At 50.9% G+C, this 18,777-nt stretch overlaps 1 protein-coding gene across 2 annotated transcripts in view; it reads right to left on the bottom strand.

Annotated features, from left to right (window-relative positions):
* TLL1 (tolloid like 1) overlaps positions 1-14,984 on the bottom strand; it is a 192,530-nt gene extending 177,546 nt beyond the window's left edge. For both annotated transcript variants that reach the window (XM_077846571.1, XM_077846572.1), the window contains exon 1: positions 14,800-14,984. In XM_077846571.1, the coding sequence (XP_077702697.1) occupies positions 14,800-14,968 (169 nt within the window). In that variant the 5' untranslated portion in view covers positions 14,969-14,984. The remainder of the gene's footprint in view (positions 1-14,799) is intronic.
* Positions 14,985-18,777: the final 3,793 nt, after the last annotated feature.

The following is an 18,777-nucleotide window of genomic DNA, read 5'->3' as shown; positions in this document are numbered from 1 at the left end:
CTATAAGGAAGAATGAATATTAAACTCGTATCACCTAAGGTAACTGTACAGAATCTGATTATCTAGAAGCTTAAAACTAAATAGGAGAGAAAAAAGCAAATATCCTCTCAAGTGTCATAGGCAAAAATCATTCCCAAAGCAGGTCTGCATTCTAAATTAATACTACCATGGTAGCCCAATAAACTCAAGCAGATAACTTAGTTTAAGTTTACACTGGACAGAAACAAAGAATAATCACTTCAATTCAGTAAAGGAACAAACAACTCCAGTCTTCCACAAAATATTCCAGAGTATTTATGAGGCTAACACAGCCTTGACACCAAAGCTCAATAAGAACAGTAAAAAAAGAAGTCAGGCAAATTAACTAATGAACACAGAAACAAAAATTCTAAAGTATGTATCAATAAACAGAATACAAGGATTTTAAAAGAGTAATGGATTATGTTCAAATTGGTTTCATCCCAGAAATGCAAAGAGGGTTAATATTAGTACATCAATTACTCTAATACACCACAGTAACTGGTAGGATAAAGATAATCCTATCATCTCAGTAAAAGCAGAATTCCTTAATCTGATAAAAGGTATCTTTTTTTTAAGACACCAAATAGCATAATTAATAAATAAAGCATTCTACTTGGAACTGAGAACAGAGTAATCTAGCCCTCAATCGTCATTTCCAAATAACACGGGAAGACTACCAGCACATAAGGGAAGAAAATCAAAGTAAATTAAGAGCATAGGAATTGTAAAGGAAGAGACAAAGCTACAAGTTTACTGCAGATGATTTGATTGCCTGTGTGAAGAATATAGAGATAAATTATTAATATGAATGAAAGTTTGGCAAAGATTTGGGGTAAAAAGCAAACATAACAGAAGTCAAATACATTTCACAACAGCAGCAAATGGCTTAAAAGTACCATTTATAAAGTGGTATAATTATGTCATCAAGAAATAGAAAATACATACGAATAAATTTGTCAAAACAAGCAGAAAGAAAAAACCTTCATAGTTAAAAATACTAAAAATGTGTTAAATAGTATTAAAGAAAACCTAAACAAATGCAGATACATACCATGTTCATGGATTAGAAGACTCACTAGCATAAAAAATAATTCTCTCTAAATTAATCCTTAGAGTCAAAGCAATTCCAATTTAAACAGTGAGACACGACAATTGTTCCCTTGCAATTAATAATAATAATTAATAAAGAATAAAGAAGTCTGAATATAATCAATATATCCTTGAAGAATAACAACATGAGGGGATCTACGATAACAAACATCTGGTCAGTGTGACTCAAAGGGATCATAAAACCAAATTTATATTTCTCTACAAAAGACAAACTGTGTTTTTCTTAGTCTGTGTTTCTTACCTTGCTCTTTTGTATCCCTGCTTCTCCAGTGACTCAAGCGTACAGCCCTGGAGACATCATCTTTGAGTCTTCCTTTTCTTCTACCCTCTGACCCTTACTCCAGTGCTATCCAGTTGGTCTCTGAAAGCCAACCCCTCTTTTCCCTAACCACGGCCACGGTACAAATGCAAGCACTCATCAACTTGCCATCATTTCTAGGGTAGCTCTTACAAGTCTCCTGCTCCTACCTGCGCCTTACTTCCTCCTGCTACCCTATCAAACCATTCTTTACATCCTCACCAATCTTTAAAAAATAAGGTTGTTTTCAAGCCAGTAACCTGACCTAAATATTCAGTAAATCACCTTCCTGCTGCAAATGGGGATCCAGACAACAACCCCCCTGGGCCTTACAAATCCTTTACGTTGCACCTTCCCAAATCATTTCTTGCCAAAGCATAAACCCTTACATACCCTCTGCACTACCCACATTGGGCTATTTACCACCTCCTCTTTCATAAAATTTCATGAATCTTTACAACTTCAGTTTTTATCTTATTTATTGGACTCTGTAAAGTTTTACACCACCTTTTGTCCAGGAAGAAACTTATAAGACCAAGATCCAACTCAAATGTCACCTTCCTTGAAAACCCTTCCCAAACACAAATGCAATTAATGCATTCCTTCCTCCGTGTTACCATGATATTTTGTTTACTGCACTTTCACATTGATAATTGAAATATGTGCTGCTTTTTTTTCTGGTGGATTTTGAAATCATTACTGGAGGGGACACATCTTATTAGTATTCCCCAATCTTCCTGAGACACATCAGGTGCAAAATATCGGTGTATTAATTTGCATTTGTACAGTGCATCACACTTATGCATTTAATCCTTACTTGTTTCATAGATGAGGTAACCCCACCCCCATATTAGAAATAAGAGAATTTAAGTTCAGCAGCAGTAAGTAGACCAAATTAATAGAATTAAACACAGAAGACCCTAGAATTGCACCTAAGTCTTCTGACATGATACCCAGTGCTCTTTAAGGAAAACCATACTACCTACATCCATACTATTAATGTCTACTGGCGTTCATTCTTTACTATTATAAAAGCTCAAGAATGGAGACTTCCTTTGGCAATGATTTGTTTGAGAATTTGAGATTCTTCATTAAAAAACTCTTCATACATAAAATATTAACTTATGATGAAAAAAGTAGTTCTTTACCAGACAATTTAAATAAATTGAAGGTTTTTGAAACTGAATTTTATAGAGATAATTAACAATATACACTTATGCCAAGTGGAAGAATGTTTCCAGGCATAGATATGTGATTATTTGATATAAGAAGGTATCTTTTAATATACTGTACATTTCATGTTTTAAGCCAGATAAACTTTCCCACAGATTCTCCATTTTATAGATCAGAACTTTCCCGCAGAAACTTGCCTATAGCACTCGTTCTCTCCATTATGAATATCGACCTCAAAGTTGAAAGAACTGAATTTTCCCCATCCACTGGCCATTTTCGGCTCATCCAACAAGCAATCATCTCTCCCTTGAAACATATCAAGCGACACTGACTCTAATGGCACGTGAGCCCAACAAGTTCTGAAAAGCACATAGGTGATGCCTGAATACCTGGTCACTGTGTTGGCAGATTTTTTTCCTGATGGACTGAAGCTGGAAAAGAGGGATGGAATATTATGCATAAATGCTTTCAATGATGATTTTGGCAAAGTCAAGTCAAGGAGCTCCACAGTGACTGCGGCTGCATCCGCTGGCTGCCATGATTGGGCTGGAGCCACGAGAAACCTGAGGCCTTAACAAGAGTGCCCGCTGGGGAGGTAGAAGCATCTTCCCTTCCCTCTTAATGAACGCTACGGGACACTGGCCCTGCAACTTCCTGGTACCACTTCAGAGGAGCTCTTGCTTCTGTTGTCAGGGACGCGAGGGTTCAAAAGGCTTTGTAGCTTGGACAGCCTTCGAGGTTTCTAAACCTCAGAAATTGCAGTCCCAGAAAATCAAGGGATATCCCTAAGGTTACACACAAGTACAACAGCACAGCCAGCAGTGGAAATTACATTTCTTATTACCGATAGTTTGTTTTTCGATTGCCATACCACCTAGCCACACAGAATTATTTAAAGAAAGCAAAACTTATATTTGCTTTTCAAAACCACAGTAGAATATTGCAAGTGAAAAAAGACTAGACACTTTGTTTTTTTCAATTTACCATTTGTTTTTGCTTCTCCTGGACCTGCAACCAAAGAAAAAGTCAACCATGTATATTTAAATGTATGTAAGGATAAGGACATTGTGCGAAGGGCCGAAATGTGCTCTAGTAGATGATGTGGGAAAATATGACAAAAAATAAGTTGAAATTGCTAAATCGATCTATCTGAGAAAAATAATTGAAAAATCATATTACCAATACAGACCTCTTCCAAATAATTGTGTAATTATCAGTCACCTCCCCTCCCAATCCCCTGCCAAATAACAAAGTCTGCAAAGTACTTTCTTAAAAGTGTTTATGCCCTCCACAAAGGCTTACTCTTCACATATCATGAGTAAAGAAAATTGCAGGAAAAATTTAAAAGAATATACATCTTGACTGTCACGACTTATAATAGTACCATTTTCAAATGTATAAATTGAAATAACTTCAGCATTCAGTTCAGTGATTAGTATACAATTATTTATACATAAAATATTGTCTATCTAAAAATGATAAAGTTAAGACTTTACACCGGGTCAGGCATTGTATCATATTTCACATTTCTACAACTCCAAGGATAAACCCACGTTTCATCAACAGCAAGTGTTCGATTAAGGTTTGATGAATTTCTGAATATTTGTAGCTTAGAGCCATGTGCTTAATCTTAGCTCTGTGTAAACATAGGATTGTGAGTATGTAAGCTCCTCAAATTAACCCAGATGGCAAAATCTGTACCAGAAATTACTGAAAGACTACATAGCCAAGATTCTAGTCACATATTAGTCAATGTGAATTGAAAATCGTCAATATATTTTAGATCTACTAAGCATTTGAGCAAATAGGCAAGAGAACAACACACTGAAATGTGTATGTTGGTTGTCCCCGTTACCTCTCCAAACCTCCCCTACCTTTCCACTTAGGGACTTAACCTCTCAAATGCAAGGTTTGGAGGACTTGAGACATGAAAGCATTTTTATATATGACAAGAAAAAAGAACTCTATCTACAAGTGTTTTGATAAAGATCATCTTCCCACAAATAAGTAGCTGCAATTAAAAAAGAAATCCTCCACCTCCTCTATATTTTTGGCACGACGAGTAAAAATTATACAGTGTTTACTATGTTCCAGACAGAGTGGTCGTTACCTAACATTTATTTAGGTCTTGTAATAACACCATGAGGATCATAACAGCATCTCCATTTTACGGATCAGAAAACCGAAGTATTGTGGAGGTCGCAAAAAGCCACAACTACCATAGGGTGGGTCTGATATTAGAAGCCACACCCATCTCGCTCTAGATGCCAAGTTTTTAACAGATGTACTATTATGTTTCGCTGAAATATTAAAAAATAATCTTTGAAACCAACCCCAAGTTTCAAAAATATCCCCATCCAAAAGAGCGAGAGAGGGAGGGAGAGAGAAGCAGCAGCATGGCAACACACGGAATCCAGAGTTCTGGATTCAGATTCTGTTTGTATCACTGGGTGACCTAGAGTAAGTTATCCTAAAACACGAAGCCACAGCTACCATTCAATATAGAAATAAGATACTTGGGGATCCTCGGGTGGCTCAGCAGTTTAGCGCCTGCCTTCGGCCCAGGGCGCGATCCTGGAGACCCGGGATCGAATCCCACGTCGGGCTCCCGGTGCATGGAGCCTGCTTCTCCCTCTGCCTGTGTCTCTGCCTCTCTCTCTCTCTCTCTCTCTCTCTGTGACTATCATAAATAAATTAATTAATTAATTTTTAAAAATTAAAAAAAAGAGAGATAAGATACTTTACAGAGCACTTTTTAATGATACACACAGTGTTGTGTATGAAGCCCCTTCCACCATTACATACACTAGAAATCTACCCTTATTGTAAATTCTTTTTAATCCTGGACACCCTGGAGACGTATCTTATCATCAATATCGTTTTTTCTGTGTTTGACTCTTGGTCATTAGTTGACCCGACAAATCTCACAAATCTCTTTCCCCCCAGAAACATGATTCCACACCAACTCCTGGTTTAGGTCGCGACATCCATTACCCATTCCAAATGGCAAATCCTAATTATTCCTCCCCTGGTCACTGCCTGTAGGCCGCAGTCTACCCAGGTCCAGAGAGATGCCATTTCTTCCCCTGGGACTAAAATGTGTATCTAAAAGAAAAAAAAAAAAAAAAAGTCCCCTCGGTTCTTAGGTTTAGAAAAGAAGAGAACAAGAAAGGAAGCCTGTTTTACCAGATTCTGTTCTTACGCATTTGTTTGAGAAAAAATACAAGAAGGAACTCTTCCTCCTAGAACACATGATAATTTGCTCAAAGTAGCAGGCTTTCTTCAAAGAAATTGTAATTTAGTAAATATCACATAAAGTATATATTTCGAACATGCCAGACTTCCTAGTCTTAGGAAACCACAGGGCAGATCCGAGGAGTCTAGTTACCCCTATGATCCCCGCGAAGCTTTCAAGCTTTTGACCTTTGGGTTTTCAGGCAAGTTAGGATTGAGAAGATGAAGTTCTTTAAGATCCTTGTCTCAAAAAAAATAAAAAATAAATAAAAATGAAAATAAAGAAAATTTAAAAAAAGAGCCTTGTCTCAGCATATTTGTTTTCTCAAAGGCATTCACACATCATCCCCGCACATAACGTACACAGCAAAGCACTTTCCTGAATGGCCTGCATTTGCCAGGACGTGCTTCTCACTCTCGGGGGCCCGAGTCACGCACTGACGGACACTCACACAGCAAGTCTCCAGTGTGACACAGGTTAACGCCTGCCACACAACACGTCAGCGCCTGTGCCAAGAACGGGGCTCTAAGGACGGGCCCCGCTCAGATCCAGCGCGGCGCGGACTCTGCTCAGATGGATCCTGTGCCTCCTTACGGGGCCCACACCCCGCCGGGCATCTCGTCTGCAACCGGCCCCACTTGGAGAACACTCGGGACAGGGACCAGGCCCCGCCCGAGGTGCCCCGGCTTCCTCCGACCGTGCAGCGGGCAGGTGACAGCGCGAGCCGTCGATGGCAACACGCTTCTCCCTACAGGGAGCACCTGCGCGACAGCTGGACGCCCGTGCCACAGGCGCCACCACCTCAACTGCAGGTCATTTTTTTTATTATTATTCACGAGAGACCCAGAGATAGAAGCAGGGACGCAGGCAGGGGGAGAAGCAGGCTCCCCGGGGGAAGCCTGATGCAGGACTCGATCCCGGGACCCGGGTCAGGCCCTAGGCGGGGGGCAGCTGCCCCACCTCAAGCACCGAGCCCCCGGGCGCCCCCAGTATCGCCAGCCCTAATACACCGGGGCTGGCCGGGGAGCCCGTGGAGGGGGGCCAAGAGCCAGCACCTGACATACGGCCCCTGGGTTCAAGTTCTGATCACTCGGCGACTGTCACCACGGCCTGCGGCCGAGCCTTCCCGCCCCGCGTCCCCGTGTGCCCCAGAAGGGGAACTGTCACCTTCGCTCACGGACACAGGGCCAAGGCAGGCGACCGCTGAAGAGGCTTAACGTGAAACTGTGAACTACGCTACTGTGACAGGAGTCACAGAGGCCATGCCTGGATCTACCAGGTATATGGGCTCGTTCTCTAGAAAGTTCTCCACGCGGCTGTTTTCTAGTGCAGCAGGATGTTCTTCCTTGGGGCATTTCAAAAGTCTAACGTCCAACGTGAGGGGTAGCACAGAACGTCGCAAAGCCCCATCTGCTAGGTGCTCGGGGTCAGAACCAGGAGCCCCGAGGAACAGAGCCCCGTCCTTCCCATGGGCCGCTCCACGGAACCGAGGCCACGGGGCTTCCCAACGCTGCTCAACAACAGACACCACCCCGGGAGCACCTCAAGTCCACTCATGGCCAAAGGAGATGGCCCACCGGGCCGGGGCACCCGGGGGCCCGGCGGTCCCACCCGAGTAGCACAGATGGGAAACGTAAGGAAAGAAGCAGCTGGCCGACCCTCCTACACCCCCCCACCCCCGCCTCCCCCAACACACGAGCTAACGGCCCCCACTGGAAGTTCACACCCCGGGGAAGGCAGCAAATGCCCACAACACGTGCAGGCTCTGTGACTCGGTGCCCGTGCAACTGCGGCTTGTAGAACGGTGTAGCGCGCTAAACACTGTCGGGGTGTCTTTTTTTAAACATTTAGGTAAATGCTTTGAGTAGCTCACTAATACACAACGTTAGATTTTGTTTGGGGAAAATAATACACGTGCAAACACTTCAGGCCTCCTTCAAGCACGGTTTCAACTTTTTAAAGGGCTCTCATCATTAAGAAAGCTGTGCTTTTGTTGTTGTTGTTGCTGTTTTTTAAATATGGTCCACGGCAAATAGTTTAGCTCAAACTATAAATATAAGTTGCAAGAGAAGAGCTGAGTAAGACCAGCGAACGCCTCCTTGGTTCGCTTTCTGGATTTCAATTAACACCTAATGTGCAATACTTCTTAATACAAGTATATAGTCAGCTCTTTCAAACGGCTTGACAGGATTAGCACACGTTTTGCAAAGAGCTGACAGCACAAGCCTTCCATCAGCCAACCCACAAAGTCTCAGAATCTAATCGTCAATATCCCATTTTCAGGGCTGACAATGGCAAGAACTAAATAAATAAGCAAGGGATTCTCTCCCTCCTGCTTTCTGGGAAAGAACACATTCTGTGCAGTTCATTCCGTAGCTTTAAGGCTATAATTTTTTAAATGTTCCTCCCCAAGCATCATTATTCACTAGATAACTAAAGGAAATAAACCACTAAAGCCATATTGCTAAATCATTCTACTGGATCCAGGGCTGGGGGGAGGACTCTTCACTCCATCATTTAGGGAGGATCGGTCCAGGATTAAGTCCAGATCTTGGACTAGGAAAGAACCGTAAGAGGCCTCAAAGTTCCCCCAGTAGAGGATGCCCTACATCCCCAGAAACTTTGCCGGGCACCTGAGCCTCGGCCTGGCCCAGGCCTAGCTACGGGCTCGAGATGCTGCAGGGGGCTTTCCTCCAGTTCAGGGGAGCAGCATGGTCCCCTTCCCCCACCTCCCCAGACACCAGATGGTCCCAGCAGGATGTGTAAGGCCTCATTTTAAATGGATTATTGGCCTCTATCTTTTCCAAGCATTCTTAGAAAAGCTTAGGGAGGTCCTAGTTTTAAATATTCTAAGCAGATGGGTCTAAGGTACTAATAAGAACTAATAGATAATATTCTAAAAAGAAAAGAAATAATGCTGGTCGATCCCTAGCACTTGATACCATCCATCTGAGTTCTAGAAACATTTAAGGGCTAACCTCTGTCCAATACACCCGCTGGTGAAGAGGCCTAAGGGATCATAATGTGACTAATATTCTTAAGGTTTACAAAGAACGGGATGGTAACTAGAGGCAAGTGAGATTAAATTTTAAATCAGGGGAAGCTGCTAAGATGTACAAAAATAGGGTCCTTACATATACCACAGGGGAAGACAATATGGTTTTGCAGAAGAGACCACACACGGCACACATTAGGCTTTCGTAAAAAAGTGAGCCATCGTGACGGCAAGAGGAAACGTGTGCAAGTACATGCTAAGTTTCTCAAAAAGCCTTTGCAAGGCTCCTACCCCCTTTTAACTGTTCCACCATAGACTAAGGAGGCCTAAACAGAGAAGGGGGGACTCTAATTCAGTAGGTCTGAATCAGAAATCATAAAAATTCCATTAACGATTACCCGAGCTGCCTCCGAGGAGGGATTCCAACTACGAGTTGAACTTGCAAGTGACGGTACCTTCCTCAGAGGCAAGAACATGGGAAGACCTCAGGAGACGAGATGTAAAGAAACAAACAAAAAGGAGCTTCAAAAACGGTTTACTCTATGGGAATATATTTAAGAGAAAAAAAAAGTCTATCTAATCCATACCTAGTGACAGGAATGGCCATTTATGGGCCAAAATTGGACGGGGACCCTCACGACGAAGGCTACAGAATCACTACTGGCAAAGGATGAAGAGAATCCAAGTACATAGAATGTAATGTCTGTCCATTCCTTTTGCAAGAACCATATTTTGGCCACTTCTGAATTGGCATCAGAAACAGGAGGGATGGGAAAAAAAAAAAAAAAAAAAGGGAAAAAGAAAAAACAAGATCTGAGGCCTGAAAACCAAAAGAAAAGAGGCTGGTAAAGAGAAGCCACTCCATGAAATGCATTTTTTAACATGAGGGTTTGGCAACTGACGGAGGTGCTGACCAAGAAATACATGCTTCAATATTTAATACTAAGAAAGAATAAAGTCGACACAGGGTTGGACATCAAATTCTGAAATGTCATACTTAGGAGGCTGACCGCGGAGCTGGGGAGCCCGGCACCGAGGACTGAAAGAAGGGGCGATCTTTCCAAGAGCTTATAAACTTAGGAAGAGCACCCCAAGAATTCGTGTACGAGGGCCCCGGGAGGCTGATCTTAAAGAACAGCAGCAAGAAGACTCCTTGAGGACGCCCAAACCCGGTTTCTAGGTAAACAGGCTCGCATACGCCACTCTAAAGGCTAATTTAACCTTGCAAGTCACTGACCTTTAATCATGTTTGGAGTTTTTCCAAGGAAAGGAGTCATTTACTCAGAAGATTCAAGATAGAAAGCCTTTTTTTCCTTCTTCTTCTTTCAGGGTGTTCACGCTTATCCAAAGAGGATAAGGACAAGCTTCTGAACAAACGGTTTACGTTTACCCGTCATTCAAACTATCAAATTCTTTCATCCCTTTTACTGCATGTTATATTTTCAATTGCCCTGAGCTTTCCTGCTACAGAGTCGGTCTCTCGGGTCTCTGTCTGTCCAGGTAATTTCTAGACGAACCTGAGAGATTAAGCTGCACACCGAATCTGCCCAGGCTCTTCACAGCTATTAATACTCTGATTAACACCTATTGGAACAGGACAACACTGAAACAGGATACCTCTGCCTCTCTCTGTTCTGGAATGGCCTCCTGCAGCATCAGCTCCCCCGTGTCCCTCAGGAACCTTCTGAACTAGACAGTAAGACTGCAAACTCAGATGACTATGTACTGTGCTGAAGAAAGACAATCAGAGATCCCTCTGAATTAGCTGCGTCTTTGTGTTTATCTATATATATATATACAGAGAGAGAGATTAATTACCTATATTCCGTCCCAATGGACTTGGCTATAGAAATAGACCTGAAGCTGCACTGCACTAACTTACCTACTGTCACTTACACCAAAATGTCTTTCTAAGTGAATGTTCAGTTCACACAAGGCTTCCTCTTTGTCCACTGGTTTCACGAACCTGAAATCATCGGAGTTCTCGTGGGTATCAAAACTACACCGTTTCACAGATACATTAAAAAGGGCACAATTTTTAACGAGCGATATGAAGACGATTTCTCCTCGGGTAACATTACTGGTTAGAACAGAAGTCTGTAGCTAAGGGATGAAGATCAATATGTATAGTCTATAGATATCGAAAAGGAACTGAGAACTTACTAGATATCAGCAGTGGTAATCTATCCCTGTGATAAACATTAAAAATCGGGCATGACCTCTGCCCTCAAAGACTTTATACTGTAACCGGGTTTGGAAAAGATGAAACCATATTCTTAGTCATTTCACGCTTATCAGATGTGAAAGTAACTGCACTTCTTTTAGTCTAGACTCTAGGTAAACCAGATTAAATTTCTATTGTTTGTTTTTCAAGGAAGGCCTCCAAAAGGCTGGCTGAGAATGCAGTGTAATTATTTGTCTGTCTGTCTATCTACGTGCCAGGTTTTACAGCCAGAAGACACCACATCAAGCTCTGGATAATCTTAACAACCATTTGAGCTCATGGAGCATCTGCTTTCCTACCTGCGTAATGGGAAGATTAACAAATTGTTGAGCTGAATAATGTACTTCCAAGCGCTTTTGGGACTATAAAGCGATGCCAGTCGTTATGACACCGAGCCACTGCATAGCTTGAGAAAAAGCAGGATCTTGTTGGAGAAGTTCAGAAAGGACACTTTATTTTATGGCCCTCGCCCTCCACTCTAGCTCTTTCGAAAGGGCAGATCAAAGGTGCCCCAGAATCTGGAGAGCACCCTCTCTTGCTTTCCTGTGGCCTTCTTTCACTTATCTATCCTCAACTTTCTTATTTTAGTGACCTTTTTTGGACTCTTATCTGGGATTTCAATGTGCTATTTCGTTTTTTTTTTTTTCCTGTTATTACAACTTTTACTCGTCTTAAACAGTGCCAAAAGGGAGGCCACCAAAAGGGAAAAAAAGAAAAAGAAAAAGATTTTGCCACTCTTTAGCCAAGATGGGAAATTAAAACCTTTCATGTCACTTAATTTAAAAAGCAGGGTTGGTCATTTAAAAAGTGATCTCAGATTTTGGATATACTTCTCAGCCTTCCACTTGGGCCATTCTTAGTTCTCTTTCATTACACATATAAATATACACACATACACAGGTAGGTATATTCTTGCACTCAACGACAGGGAAGAAATAAGTTTTGAGTAATAATCCACTTTTAAAGTTGTTTTTGTTGTTTTATCTTCAACAGTTATCTTCTAAAATAAAGGAAAAACAAAAGTAAATGCTCCTGAAGGTCTTTTTCTTGCCCTAGATGTTTATTTGCTGAGGATAATAAACATTTATGCTTGAGGCGAAGTTCAATACACATGGCGCAACCACTTAAATCTTAAAATTGAAAACATTCTTAAATAGAAAAAAGGAAACAATTATGTCTACGACGTTACCCTAGACAACTTCTAACACAAGGTAAACCTAAACAACATCATTTCTGAAAATAGTACTAATTTTGGAGACTTCTTATGTTCATATTTGAAATGAATGATTTTTAAAAGGCATGAACTTCTGTTGAATCTGTATAGAAAACTATATTACATTCCTGCCATCAGGCCAATGGATACATATGCATTGGAGTTTTTGTGGGTTTTTTTTTTTTTTTAACATGGATAGCCAGTTGAATCTTTCCCACAACAGAGCATCAGACGTTTTCCTAGACGCTCTTTAGAAATAACACTTCATCTCTCCTTCAGCTAAAACAGGGACGTCTACGATCTTCACCCAGTCGCAAACCCGATTCAAAAGTCCTTTTTCGAAGGAAAAAAAAGGATGTTCGGGAGTGACGGTGGTCACCCACCCAGCAGGGCGGCGCCTGCCGCGACCATCCACGGGGGAGCCCGACAGACCTGCGCTGGGACGGACCGAGGGGCCGGGGCGACGGGCACCTGCGAAGGAGAGCAGGGCGGGGGCGGCTCCGGGCGGTTCCGAGCTGCGCCCCGGGGAGCACCAGGGGTCCGCCCCGCCCGTCCGGGGCCCGCCGCGCCCCTCGCCGCGCCCCTCGCCGCGCACAGCCTCCTCCCTCGGACCCAGAACGGCCCACCCGCGGGCGGACGCTCGGACGGACGGACCCACGGACGGGCAGCTCCGGCCAAGGCCAGCCTCGCCGAGGCAGGGGCACCTGGGACCGCCCCCCCGCCCCCGCCTCCGCCCCCCGACCCCACCCCCACCCCCACTCCCGCGGGACCGGCGCGCCCTCCCTCCCAGGCCGCCGCTGAGCCCCCGCCCTCGGACCCCCGGGACACCCCCCCACCCGGAGCCCCCGCCCTCGGACCCGGGACCCCGCCCCCGGACCCGGGACCCCCGCCCTCGGACCCCGAGACCCCGCCCCCGGACCCGGGAGCTCGGACCGGGGATCCCCATCCTCGACCCCGGGACCCCCGCCCTCGGACCCGGAGCCCCCGCCCTTGGACCCCGGGACCCCCGCCCCCGGACCCGGATCCCCGGAGCCCCCGCCCTCGGACCCCCGGAACCCCCGCCCTCGGACCCCGAGACCCCCGCCCCCGGACCCGGGAGCTCGGACCCGGGACCCCACCCTCTGACCGGGAGCCCCCGCCCTCGGACCCGGGACCCCCATCCTCGGACCCCGAGACCCCCATCTTGGGACCTCGGGACTCCCATCCTCGGACCCGGAGCCCCTGCCCTGGGACCCGGGACCCGGGACCCCCGCCCTGGGACCCCGGAGCTCCCGTCCTCGGACCCCCGGGACCCCCGGCCCCGGACCCCGCGACCCCGCCCTCGGACCCAGGACCCCGCCCCCGGACCCCGCGACCCCGCGACCCCGCCCCCGGACCCGGGACCTCGGACCCGTGACCCCCATCCTCGACCCCGAGACCCCCGCCCTCGGACCCCGAGACCCCAACCTCGGACCCAGGACCCCCATCCTCGGACCCCGAGACCCCCGCCTTGGGACCCCGGGACTCCCATCCTCGGACCCGGAGCCCCCGCCCTGGGACCCGGGACCCCCGCCCTGGGACCCCGGAGCTCCCGCCCTCGGACCCCCGGGACCCCTGGCCCCGGACCCCGGAGCCCCCGCCCTCGGACCCCGAGACCCCAACCTCGGACCCAGGACCCCCATCCTCGGACCCCGAGACCCCCGCCTTGGGACCCCGGGACTCCCATCCTCGGACCCGGACCCCCCGCCCTCGGACCCGGAGCCCCCGCCCTCGGACCCAGGACCCCGCCCCCGGACCCCGCGACCCCGCCCCCGGACCCGGAACCTCGGACCCGTGACCCCCATCCTCGACCCCGAGACCCCCGCCCTCGGACCCCGAGACCCCCATCCTCGGACCCAGGACCCCCATCCTCGGACCCCGAGACCCCCGCCTTGGGACCCCGGGACTCCCATCCTCGGACCCGGAGCCCCCGCCCTGGGACCCGGGACCCCCGCCCTGGGACCCCGGAGCCCTCGCCCTCGGACCCGGGACCCGCGCGGCTGCGACCCGGGGGGATTGCGGGGGCGCCCCCGAGCGGGACGGAGACGGTCCCGGGGCGCCCGGCTGGGCTCGGGCTCGGCCGCAGCGCATCCCCGGGGCGTGCACGGAGCGAGGGCACGAGTCTGAACGGGGTGACCACTCGCACGCGTGCGGGCTTCTGGGGTCTTCTTTATTTCGGGGCGTCGTTCGGACGGGCCGACGCACGTGGTCGCCCCCGCCGTGGGAGCTCCGGGGCGGTCCGGGCGCCCCCTCCGCCTGGACCCCGCGCGGCCCCGAGGGCTCCGTCCCGCCCGCTTCGGGGGGCGCCGGCAGCCGGGGCTGGGGGCGCCCGGGACGGGGCGAGGAGGCGCCCCGCAGACGCGCGCAGCCCCCGGCCCGGAGCGGGGGAGGCGGGGACCCGAGCGCCCCGGACGTGCGGCCCAAAGGGGGGGCCGCGGGCGCCCGGGGCGGGCAGCGGAGGAGCGGGGCGGGGGGCGCAGGTGAGGTCCCGCCGCGGCCCGGGGCCACTCACCGGCCTTGCAGGGGTCCCTGTAGTCGATGGCGTCCGCTCCGTCGCCCTCGTTCCCGTCCGAAGCGTCCTCGGAGGCGAGGCCGGCGCGCGCCCGGGGCTCCCCGGGGAGCAGCATCCCCGAGGCGAGCAGCCACACGAGCATCCCCGGGGCGAGCGCCGCCAGCCCCATCCTGCTCCCGCCGCGGCAGGTGGGCCCGGGGCTGCGCGCCTCCCGGCGGCCTGGGCGACCCGCGGCGGCTCAGGTGTCCCGACACATGCGGGCGCCGCCGGCCGGCGGGAGGGCCCCGGGGGGGGGGGGGGGGGGGGCAGGTGCGGCGGCGGGAGGGGGCGGGCGGCTCCGGGGAGCGGGCGCCCCCGCGCGCAGCTCGCCCCGCCGGCGGCCGAAGTCCCCGCGGGCTCAGCGGCCCCCGAAGGCCGGGCTCCCGCGCCCCCCGCGCCCGCCGCCGCCGCCGCCGCCGCCGCCGCCGCCGCCGCCCGGGGAGGGCGAGTCCGGTCTGCACATCCGCGCCTCGCCGCCGAGAGGGCCGGGGGGGGGGGGGGGGCGCGGGACTCGGGAGCCTCGGCCGCCGGCACAGCGACTGGCGGGGAGCGGAGAAGCGCGAGGGTTGGGGATGCGCCGCCGCCCCCCCCGCTGTCTTTTCACCCTCTTCCTAACTTGAAAAAAAAAAAAAAAAAAATCTTCGCAGCATCTAACCCAATCACTCGCATCCTGCTTACTTATTCATACAATCAGGGTCAGGATCCGGGCCGCAGCTCCGCCGCCTCCCGAGCGCCTTCCACAAACAAACGCGCGCCGACGCCTCCGGCTGCGACCCGCCGAGATAAACACGCACCGCGGCCGCGGCGGCGCCCACGAGCGAGCGGAGCGGCGGTGCGGGGAGGCCCGGGCGGGCCGGGGCCGGGGCCGGGGCCGGGGCCGGGGCGGGGGCCGGGGCCGACCGCAGCCTCCCCTCCCCCACCCCGTGCAGCCCCGGCCGACCTGGGGGGTCAGCGCGGCCCGACCAACCCGGGGGCGGGGGGCAGGGAGGGCAGAGCCGCGGGGCCGCCCTGGGGCGGGGAGGGGAGAGGGGAGCAGAGCAGGCGGGCCACCCGGGGGGGTGGGGGGCTGCAGCGCGGCCGGGCTGACCTGGAGTCGCGGGAGGCAGGGGTGCAGCGCGGCGGGCCGACCTGCGGGGCAGGGGGGACGGGGTGTGGGGTGCAGCGCGGCGGGCCGCCCTGGGGCGGGGAGGGGAGAGGGGAGCAGAGCGGCCGGGCGACCCGGGAGGTGGGGGGGTGCAGCGCGGCCGGGCCGACCTGGGGGTCGAGGGGGGCAGGGGTGCAGCGCGGCGGGCCGACCTGGGGGGCAGGGGGGCGGGGTGGGGGGTGCAGCGCGGCGGGCCGACCTGGGGGGCGGGGAGGGAAGAGGGGAGCAGAGCGGCCGGGCGACCCGGGGGGTGGGGGGGTGCAGCGCGGCCGGGCCGACCTGGGGGGCGGGGGGGACGGGGTGGGGGGTGCAGCGCGGCGGGCCGACCTGGGGGGCGGGGGGGCGGGGTAGGGGGTGCAGGGTGCAGCGCGGCGAGCAGACCTGGGGCGGGGAGGGGAGAGGGGAGCAGAGCGGGCGGGCCGACCTGGGGTCGCGGGGGGCAGGGGTGCAGCGCGGCGGGCCGACCTGGGGGGCGGGGGGGCGGGGTGGGGGGTGCAGCGCGGCGGGCCGCCCTGGGGCGGGGAGGGGAGAGGGGAGCAGAGCGGCGGGGCCGCGGGACCGGGGGCGGGGGTGGGGGGAGCGGTACACCGCGCTCCGAGTCCCCCAACCAGCAAACTTTCTGCTGAGAACGAACATCCCCAAAACTGCGATTTAACAGACAAAAAGCAAAAAAGGAAAGGAAAAGAGAGAAAGCGCAGAGAGCGCGGCGCGGCGGGCGCAGGTCGCAGCGGCAGGAAGCGCGGGGCCCGGCTGCGGGGCTGGCGCTCGCGGCGGCTCACGTGGGCGCAGGAAGGGAGGCCGGCGGGGCCCTCGCAGCCCGTCCCCCGCGGCAGCCCCGGCGCCCTGCCCGCCGCCTCACTCCGGAGCGGGGCGCGTAGACGCGGGCGGCGGGAGCGCGAGGTAGACCGCGGGGCGGCCCGGCAGACGCGAGACAAACACAGGTTGCGGGAGATCGAATCGAGGAGGGGGGAGGAAAAAGGAAAGAAACCCAGAGGAAATCTCTGCAAAACCCCCGGTGGGAGCGATTCGGCGGTTTCCCCACATCTGCAAGTCGTTTCCAAAATAGGTGAGAGGACGCCTCCTCCTCCCCCGGCTGGTGACTGGGAGCCTGGCCTCTTGCAGCTGCATCTTGAACTGTCACCTTAGCGGGGGACTGGTAACAAAAAAAAGAAAGAAAAAGAAAAAAAAAAAAAAAGAAAGATCTGTTGCCTTCCCATCTTTATTGTGCATGGAAACGTCCGCCTGGCCCGAGGTCACCTGGAGGAACAGGGTTAGGGTTAGGGTTAGGATTAGCACCCTGCTCCCCCCACCCCCCTGCACACGCCCAGGAGGCCTAGACCCCATCAGTTAGGTTAGGGGATTTACCCAAGTTTCAGGGTTGTTGGAGAAACCTTGCAGGCCGCCCTGGAAATCCCATCTATTGCCGACTTAAGCCAAGACTAAAAGGATGGGAGGACTAGAACCAGACCTAGAACAACTGATCTGACATTCCTGGCGGAACTGGAGCTTTCCGAGAGGCCAGGGCAGCCAGGGAGCCTTCCTTCCGTGGGTCTCAGACTCTTAACCCCAGGTCACCGAACAGAGAGCGCGTTTCAAACGGCCGTGTTCAGCAAGTAGGTAAAGGTATTTGGTTTTGAAATCTCTTGCTGAGTCATCCTCAAATTCTTTTACCCATCCAAAAAGAAAAAAAAAAAAAAAGGTTTGCATAATTAATAATGGTGTTGCTCTAGCGCAGGGCCAGACAAGAATGTGTTCTGCTCGGCCCATCTGAAAGCCCAGAAAATGCAACTTTCCTTTAGAGGATCCTTGATGTAGGGCTGATGACACCGTGTCTCCTTGCTACCCCCCAACCTTGAAAATGTCCCCTGTGAACCTGAATGACTGCAGATACCTCCTTAGACCATTTTCCAAGGGCAAGTCTGCAAGAGTTTCTACCTGGAGATTATCTACACATCACTTACGTTGCAGGAATGAGTATGTTTATTCATTTCTCCAGGAAAAAAAAAAGTGAAAAATAGGGACATCTGCCTCATCATATAATGGTGCCTGTTATGGATTCCTTACAGAATTTATCATTGCCTACTTTCACAATTTTGTAAATTTATATTCTAGACTTAGAATGATTGACATTGTAGAACCTCAAATCAAAATCTAGAAATAAAAATCTAGAAATGCTTCTCTCTGGCTGAAAGAGCTCTGGTGAATAGTTACTTACACCACAATATCCTAGGCCTCAATCCCTGATTTACTTATAAATATTATTTTAAAATATGCATTCGCTCTAACTCTGCAGTCATAAAATACCTACCTTCAAATTTTACTTCTATAGTTCCTATGATCGCAAACTAACAATAAATGTTGCCCTGTCCATTTAAAAAAAAAAAAAAAACATGAATCTGCAAGAATTTAAAGAAAACAAAAAGCAAGAACAGAACGTGCATACGAGCGAAGAGTTGAGTGCTCAGTCAGAATGTAGCTGCAAACCTGTGCAGTATGTGAATCCGATCTCCGCGGGGAGGTAAAAAGAGGCGCTTGAGTCCTCTAGTTAGACGTGTGCTGAAGCAACCTGGGCTTCCAGCTGCCACCGGCCTCCGGTCGTCGCCGCCCACAACAGGACCCCATCACCCCAGGAGCCTGGAGAACAAAGCCACCCAAGGGAGCCGAAGCGGGCGGCAACTCCATGCCAACTGGAGTATAGACTGTTTGCTATCAGTGTAACTAAAATAAACCTCCTTGTGGACCATGGGCACTAGCAGCGTGAGTGTTCAGGGCACCTGGGTGGCCCAGCCTTTAAG

Source organism: Canis aureus, chromosome 13, assembly GCF_053574225.1.
Source record: "Canis aureus isolate CA01 chromosome 13, VMU_Caureus_v.1.0, whole genome shotgun sequence".
Classification (NCBI taxonomy): domain Eukaryota; kingdom Metazoa; phylum Chordata; class Mammalia; order Carnivora; family Canidae; genus Canis; species Canis aureus.
Note: the sequence above shows the minus strand (reverse complement) of the source record. Positions and strands in the feature narration are given on the sequence as shown.